Below are 8,675 nucleotides of genomic sequence, written 5' to 3'. Positions count from 1 at the left end.
GTGAGAGCTTTATTATAACACACCTTTTTATCGGACCACCTGCTATCCTAACAAGATATTGAAGACAGTGTCTTCCAGTATAAGATGACTGATGTGCAAAGACAAACTGAGGCAGTAGTTACTTTCTGTGGATTTGTGAAAACAACATTCTTGACAAAGTTAGCTCCTTTAAAATGAAAGGTTCCCAAGTTTCCTGGTTGAAATCAGGCGTTATCTCTTTGGGTGATTGGCTTATTGGGGTTCAATCCAAAAATAACACTGGTTTGGAAAATTGTGTTTTCATGGGAAAAAGTGTTTTCTTTTTTTGTTTGTTTTTTTTTTTTTTTACCAAATATGGACTCTATCTGCAGTTTTCTTTTCCCTACATTTGACCATTGCTGACGATTAGTTTAGCTGTCTAAAATCACTAATGCTTGCCCAGACAGCCAAGCCTAAATCTGCTCTTTAATTTGTTAAACTACACCTCACACTTCTCTTTACTCTTGGCAAAGCCACTTTATGACATCTGGGGTCATATCTGACTTATGCAGCAAATGCCAAAAATCCAAGACAGCCCCTCTCTTATGTCCTTTGGTCATTGTCTTGTCCACATTTTCTTTGCCAGTGCCTTTTCTGTGCCATGAGGACCGAAAGCCAAAATGTGTCTGCTATCTGACTTCTGTTCAAAGTAAGGATTCATGTTATTTTTTAGTGGTTTTTTTCTGATCCTTTTGGGATGTACGTATGATCTATCGCATCTTATGACAGTACTGGTCATCTACTGTTCACCTGCCAAAGCTCGCTCCTCCTTCTGCCCCTCCTGCTTGGCTGGACCGTCCATCCTCTCTGAATGTTATTACTTTCTTCAGGCCGATTAGGTTTGAATGAATTGAGCCCTTTGTTTGGTCTCGTTTCCCACGACCCGGAATTCGCCTGCCAGTCGCGTGGCTCTGAAATGGGGGCCCCAGCTTTGAGGTTGAGGAGTAAGAGGGGGGACATCTGGTCAGTCTGACATCTGTTCACCAACAGTTAAAAGCAAACGTCTAACATTTGGGGGAGCAAAAAGGAAGGTGATCGAAGCAGGCCGCAATGGGACTGCTGTGTGAGGTAGATTGCAATCAGAAGTTCCTTGTAGACCAAATTCAGTGACTTTGGATTTGCTGATGGCACATGGAGCCTGGAGAACATGAAACAATAACTGATTTTGAGAAAATCTGACCTGCAGGGTCAGAAATGCTCTCATGTGATTTGTCGGTCTATTGTATCTTCCTGTGAGCATGGAGGAAGCAGGTTTTGGCCCATTGGAGGACAGTGTAGTGTAATGTTGCTTCAGAAAAGAATGAGCAAGGGGCTCCCCGGAGTAAAGCATGGTAATTGCACACTCTTGTTCATCACTGGGAGAAAAGGAAACTGCAGATTTTCTGTTGCTGGGTGTATGGGTGGAGGGAGAGCAGTGCATGGTTTCAGGCTGGACATCTGTCGCTTGTGAGCGTTTTTCTTCTGGTTTTTTTTTTTTTGTGTGTTTTTTTTTTTTTTGTTTTTTTTTCTAGGCCGGGTCTCTTAGTCATTGAATGGAGCCAGTGACCTGTCAGTCTTGACTGATGGGACCCCGTGTGTGGGAAAATCCTGCAGGCAAAGAGTTGAAGTATTCACATGCTAATTGCGCCCTATAAATAAGAGGGTCGTGCCGCGCCGAGGACCCTAGAGACGCGCTGAGATTTTAGAGAAGACGGGACAGAACTGGGAAAAATCATGACTGCCACTTCTACGACACACAACGTGGAGAAACACTCCAGTGCGAAGGAGGAGAGAAAGGTATTTTTAATACTTGGAATCAGTGTCGATAAGTTTTTCTTTTTTTTAAAGTATAGATGAATTTTCAGCGCACTTTTATTCTCAATCTCTACATTTTTTTTGCCTCCATCCAAACACTATGTTGTTACGTTTACAGCTGAGAAAACCGCTCATTGAGAGGAAACGACGGGAAAGGATAAACAATTGTCTGGATCAGCTGAAAGAAACTGTGATCGGAGCGTTTAGGCTTGATGTAAGTGGGAGCGCACGTGTCTTCTTCCAGTAAACAATGGTGGCTGAGGAAACACATCATTAAAGTTACTTTTCTCTCAACAGCAATCCAAACTGGAGAAGGCAGATATCCTTGAGATGACAGTGAAGCATCTGCAGAATATCCAAAATAACAAACTCAACGGTGAGGAAAGCGGTGTTTTTGACACTGTGAGGACTATTAAGTTGCTTTTACCACGTTGTTTTTTAAACCTCTCTTCCACTGTAAAGTGACTGGATGGAATAAACATGAACTTATGATGTTTTGTTTAGAAGTTAGTTTAAGAAGAGGAGGTAGAAGGCAGCAGCAGCACGTCACACATTGAGCTTATATGTTAAAAAATGCTTTGACATGTGTAGAAATGTTTTTATTTTCTGAAAGAGCAGTTTTTTTGGCTTTACTTTATTGTAAGCCACTCTCAAACAACAGGATCAAATACAAGTGGTTTGAAATGCAGTTCGCACGATAGCCACCAGGGGTCACTGTTACATAAAATTCCTTTTCCATTATATCTCCCTCCCACCCAGACCCAACAGCAGGCCTGGAGGCCCAACAGAGATACAGTACAGGTTACATCCAATGCATGCATGAAGTCCACAACATGCTCCTCACCTGCGACTGGATGGACAAAACCCTAGGTTCCCGTCTCCTCAATCACCTCCTCATGTCTCTGCCAAGGACCACTGACGAGCGTACTCACTCCCATCCCACATCCAGACATGATGTCCCTCCTTCTGCCAGTCAAGTTATGCCAGGCACGCCTGTCAGGGGGAACCTCCTGCCCAGAGGGCAGCTGCAGATGGAGGCTTCTGCCTGCCAGGTGGCTGGCCAGCAGGAGAAACCATTGCTCCCCACCTCTCACCTGGGGATGCTGCAGATGTGGAGGCCCTGGTGAACTTGAGGATCAATGATCTTGTCCATTTATTTTTGTTAGACCATCCTCTGTTATGTATCTTATAGATATGCTGCTCAGAAGACAAACATGGGACGGTTGTGTTCCAGTGGTTATTATTGTAGGTGTGCTATAATAATTCTATATAGACACTTTCTCAGTACTTCCCTTAAGAAGTTGACTTCTTGTAGCCTGCTTAATAGAAGGCTCTTATTAATCTTTCATGTATTTATTGTATTAACAGCTTTATTTATTTAATAATATAAGACACGACTTTGCTTCTTAGACCACTTGTGTGGCATTGCATAGATTTCTTTATCTTCCTCCTTTGCTGAGTAATTAACCTAAACATTAATAATAATAAAAAAAATTACAATGAGTTTTTCAGTGCTATGAATTTTGTCAATCTATAGTTGTTAATTGTGTTTTTATATTTCTACTAGTCTGTAGCATAAGTCAGAAGGACCAGAGAGACCTGTAGCTTCTTTTAGTTAAACAAAGGGACCCTAAAGGTTTGTGTTTTAGGGTTTTAAGAGGCAAGGAATCCTAACTTAGACCTATAAAACATTGGTATTCAGTCATTTTGGAAAATTACTACAGGTAAATCAGACCATTTTAACATATAACAGGTAAAACTGAGGTAAAGTAGATTTTGTTAACACTTCATTTGGCCCAGTTAATATCCTTAAAAGCCATAACCCATGCATCAACCAGAAATATAAACCAACGTTGATGGCAAACAAAGAGCCATAAGAAAGCTGGACTCCCGAGGCTATCACCTACACTCAGAAATGTTAGTGCTTCCTCCTTTAGCTGAACCCAAGCAGCTAAAAGGAAAAATTAACATCACCCAGCAGTTAAACAGAATGAAGAAGAAACTTGACAGTGAAGCACTCCCATCCCTACACAACACCCTGGAACCAGCTAAGCTGCATAAGATAAGGTCCTTTAATGGCATCAGCATCACCTGTGCTTGCTTACAACATGGTTACCACGGAAACATTCGAGCAGGATAACACATGTCAAAACTGAATAGAAGAAATCAAATTCAGCCGTAACCAATTCTGAATACACCTGGGCCTTTGATGCCATGGCATGTCAAAAACAGCTTCAATATGAAACACTTTGCTGCCTGATGGTTACTTGCTAGTTCAACACTTGAGCCACTCAACTGAAGCCATGTTGGTGGGTATGTCCTTCACATAGGCTTTGTGTATATTTTGTACCCTTGAATAAACAATTAAAGGAACACTTTTATGCCTTACTGAGACATACATTATCTGTGAAGTAGGAGCTCCATAAGGAATATAGGCAAGGTGAGCAAATTACCAGGGTTTTATTTTGAGAAACTTGTTTTTGCTTGCGTTTGCGCCCACTTTAAGTTCCATCTATTAATGCTTTGAGGGCTATGAAAGAAATTTTAATCATCCCTATATTGTGATTTTAGAAATATACCAAGACTCAAATTACACGTAGAATCTGAACCAAAAAATGTTATAGTTTGATTTAATTTCAGGCAGCTGCCACACAAAAAAGAGGCACATTAAGTGGTTATGAAGGGCAAAATCCATTGCTAACTGGAAAGTGTAAGGCCATGGATCAAAGAGCTCATCAGTGAAATTTCTATAGATTCAGTTATTTTTCTTTTTTGAGACAAAACACTTTTCTCATCCAGATTGTGGTGATCTTGCCTGTCACATTCAAAGCAGCTGACAGGGGGGAAAAAAAAGTTTTAATGGGCTTTCCAAATAAACAAGATGCTTCTGGATGTGTTGGGTCAACTCCCATTCTGAACAAAACAAAAGTCAGAATGGTGTCACTGTGACTTCTGCTTATATTTTTTAATAAAGATCCAGTTCATTAATGTTTTTATTTAGAAGCTGAAACCTGCATATGTCCCCTGCATTCTCCCGTGGTTATTGCTATTATGACTGGCCGCCACATGGTGCCAGGCGGAGGGTCTGAAGAATGGGGGAGAAAGCCGGAGAGGGGGACGCCTGGTCCCTCAGTGGAGCTCTCCAACAAAAGCGAACCGGGACAGCTGCTCTCTCCACAGTCCGCACCATTAAAGCTCGCGAACGAACAGAGATCTGGGGGTGGCGAGGTGCCAAAAAAGCCTCCACTTCAAAGGTCTGCAGCGCTTCCTTTATTTGTGGGGGGCACTAGATTTTAGTAGTATTTTCGGAAATGCTTGTGGAAATACCGTGCGTAAAGGAGCACCTGAACATTCATCACTTACATCTACCTGCGGGTTGCACAGAGAGGCTACATGTTGTGTTCCCCTCCTCTTTTCCAAGCAGACGGTTTTACTCTATTGAGAAAACAATTAGCATGATAATAATGTGTACAGAACATGTATAATAACCAGGCCAGAGGGCTGAGGGCTCTCATTAGACGAAAACAAATAGACATTGTGCGCAGGAGACTATCCAAAAGAAGACCCACCCTCACTATACCTTACAAGAAAATGCTCGAAATGCACTAAAAGTGTACAGGCCAAACATGACAACCTCATATTTGTCATGTTAAGACACACACACACATGAAAACTGCGAGTTATATACAATCTCATCTCTCACACAGCAGGGTGGACAACGTGAGAACAAAATTGCTTTCAAATAAGAAGTCACTAAACAACGGGGAGAACAAACGAGGCGCAGGCCAACACCTGTCGCTTTCTTTAGAGAAGGGCCCTTAATTCCCCCGACTGATTCAGTTCAGGCCGAGGGGCCGCCAGGAGCAGCTGCCAACTGAAGGCATCGCGTTACATCCGCCAAACAGTCGCGTAAACCTACTGAAGCTCGCACACAAAAGCCAGCAGAAAGAGGGAGGGGTGGCTCGGAAAAGAGTCTGTTGAAATCCTGAGAGGCTCTGAGACAGTAAACTGGCCACAATTTGTAGCTGCTGAAATGAAGAACATTCGAGTAAAATAACCTCTAATTTAGATCATTATTCGGAATTACGCGTGCATTTCTTGTCCAATATAAACTGCATTTTAATTCAGACTCCATTCTTGTGTACAAGCACAGCGTGCAAACTGGTATCAGTAAACAAGACGGATAAAAAAAATAAAAAAAATAAAGTGCAGTCGTTCCCCAAACCCAACATATTGTCCCATTAAAGCCAGTCCAGCTCCTCTGGGCGCAGACCGAGACTGACCACAGACAAAGGGACTGCGCGCTCATTGGCTCCGGCTCCGTGCGCTCTGTTGTTCCCCAGCGCGAGCAACTCAGCCCCTATTCACATGGTAATAAGCCCCTATAAATACTAACTGCAGCCACTCAGCAGCAGCAGCAGCAGGACTCACTGGGATTGCACAATAAACACAGGGAGCCTCGCCTCGCCTGTGAGTTTGTCGATTTCTCTCTTTTTTTCTGCTGGTGACCGGTTGCATCTGCCAGTTGCACGTTGCTGACGACTCAGGGGGGCGAAAACAGGAGTGGGAGAAGCCACAGACGCGGCTATTCTACCAACATGGCCCCCTCGTCTCGGCCCAGCAGCACCGGGGTGTGCACGGAGGAAGACGAGCCCTACTGCGGGATTCATAAAGCGGACAGAAAGGTAGCGCTCATAGTGGACACACACACGCTGATACACTTGTCATGCTGTTTCCGCAATGCTGAAAGTCAGAGATGCTTGACTTGAAGGAAAATCTGATGTTTAAGTTTATAAAATATCTGAGCAGCTTTAACTAAATTCGGGGTTTTTATTTTGTCTTGCGCCGCCGTTTCACAGCTTACTTGTCACTGACGCATGACCGTGATCATGCCTCTGTCTCTGCAGACCAGGAAACCTCTGGTGGAGAAGAAGAGGCGAGCCCGCATCAATGAGAGTTTGCAGGAGTTGCGGACTTTGCTGGGTGACACAGAGGTGAGCAAACACAGGGCACAAACAGCTTCCCCTTATAAACGGAGATCGTGGTTCTGGTTGACTTTATCTGATTGTTTCCAGTTCCATTCCAAGATGGAGAACGCAGAGGTGCTGGAAATGACAGTGAAAAAGGTGGAAGACATATTAAAGAGCCGAACCCAAGGTCTGCACTGTTTTTTTTTTTCAGCCTGTCACCTTCAAGTATGAAGCAGTCAGATGTCACACACAACCTCATTACAGTTAGCACTTCACAGCATGCACTTCAGAGTCAGCAAAGTTGTCATTACTGCTCAGTAAATGTATAATTACTTTAGACAATTGCTCTACAATAATACATTCAGTGTATGGAAATATAATATGAAAATGTCCAAAATTGTTGCCTATTGAACACCAGTGCAGCTGGGCTATCAGCTCTAATTATTTGATTTGTGTCCCATTCCACAGAAACAGATGCACTCAACCAAGAAGCCAGCGAGAGGTTTGCAGCCGGCTACATCCAGTGCATGCACGAGGTCCACATGTTTGTGTCCAGTTGTCCGGGCTTGGACGCTACGGTGGCAGCCGAGCTTCTTAACCACCTACTGGAGTGTATGCCCCTGAATGAGGACCATCTCCAGGATGTGCTGATGGATTTAATCACAGACACTTCCAACAGCAACGCCGGCACTTGGCTGGGAGGTGGTGAGACGCTCAGTGCGTCTCTGGCCTCTCTGGGAGGAAGAGGCCAGTCCAGCAGCGAGGCATCTGCCCTCTCGCCAGCACCTTCCACCACGTCCAGTGAGGACTTGTGCTCTGACCTGGATGACACCGACAGCGAGCACAACCAGAGTTCAACAGATGTTATGGAGAACAAAGAGGCTTTGGGCATGCCCACCTTGACCTACACTCGATCCATGTGGAGACCTTGGTAGGATATTCGTTAATACCCTGAAACAGGAATAGTGCATTTTCTTCCATGCGACTTGAAGAGAAAGTTCCACCCTGAAACCCAAGAGCACCATTTTTTCGCTGTAGCATTTCTGGACTCATTTAACCTGATTAGAAAAGAACTGCACATGCACTGATTATCTTGAGGACCCCTGGACTCCCCACACTGATTTCTGATTTTGAAACTTACTCTATAAAGACATACAGGGACCAAATTGGACTGTGACTGTGTGGAACTGCTGATGACGTTGTGTGAGTAGTGACTAAGACGGGACTTTCTATCTACCTTCAGCAAGATGCAAGTTTACAGCCTGTCCTCTGTTTTCTGGGAACTTAGTTAACCACCGTATGACGTAGAAGTAGATGGTTCGCCTACGAAGCAAGTAAAGAAGAAAAAATGCTTTGGATATCTCAATAAATGGATATAGTTTTTTTTTTTTTTAAATGGGTGGAGTTTGTCTTCATCTCATCAGTGGGGCCCTTCCTCTCATGGGCCTCTCCAGCTTTGGGACATCCTGAAAGGACTCTCCCTTTCTTTATAGTAGCACCCCAGTTGTGAGCCCTCTGTTGATACTTCTCTTCACACCTGGAAGAAGAAGAAGAAGAAAAACTTCACTCTTAATACTTAATAACTCAACAAAGGACCAGTACAAGACACACTTGTTTCTCTGCAGAACTGTGTAAATGTGATGTTGTATGAAGAGAAAAGCTCTTTTTTTTAGAACTCAGTAAGTTTGTCAGTGTTTCTGATTAATATAAATATTTCTATGGTATTTCATAAATTCCTTTAGTTTATTGTATGTTTAGTTCCTTAAAGACCGCTTTATGTTGTAATGATGTTTAGAAATGCAAGTTTGATTAATAAAACGATGTCATTGGAAAAAACTTCTATCTGACTATTGTCATGCCTAATTTTCATGTACCAACAACATCACCAGGATG

The 8,675-nt window shown here is 43.2% G+C and overlaps 2 protein-coding genes across 2 annotated transcripts; both read left to right on the top strand.

The window, feature by feature from the left end:
• Positions 1-1,731: 1,731 nt before the first annotated feature.
• On the top strand, positions 1,732-2,939 carry her8.2 (hairy-related 8.2; the record flags this gene model as incomplete). The annotated part of the gene is made up of 4 exons (XM_079246678.1): positions 1,732-1,794; positions 1,931-2,026; positions 2,110-2,188; positions 2,572-2,939. 4 exons carry the CDS (start codon positions 1,732-1,734, stop codon positions 2,937-2,939), a joined length of 606 nt encoding a protein of 201 aa, XP_079102804.1.
• Positions 2,940-6,410: 3,471 nt separating this feature from the next.
• Positions 6,411-8,404, top strand: her13 (hairy-related 13; the record flags this gene model as incomplete). Its single annotated transcript, XM_079246487.1, has 4 exons — positions 6,411-6,497; positions 6,720-6,806; positions 6,888-6,969; positions 7,251-8,404. 4 exons carry the CDS (start codon positions 6,411-6,413, stop codon positions 7,715-7,717), a joined length of 723 nt encoding a protein of 240 aa, XP_079102613.1. The 3' UTR covers positions 7,718-8,404.
• Positions 8,405-8,675: the final 271 nt, after the last annotated feature.

This window comes from Telmatherina bonti (genome assembly GCF_933228915.1).
Source record: "Telmatherina bonti genome assembly, chromosome: 9".
Classification (NCBI taxonomy): domain Eukaryota; kingdom Metazoa; phylum Chordata; class Actinopteri; order Atheriniformes; family Telmatherinidae; genus Telmatherina; species Telmatherina bonti.
This window is presented reverse-complemented; position numbering and strand designations above follow the sequence as displayed.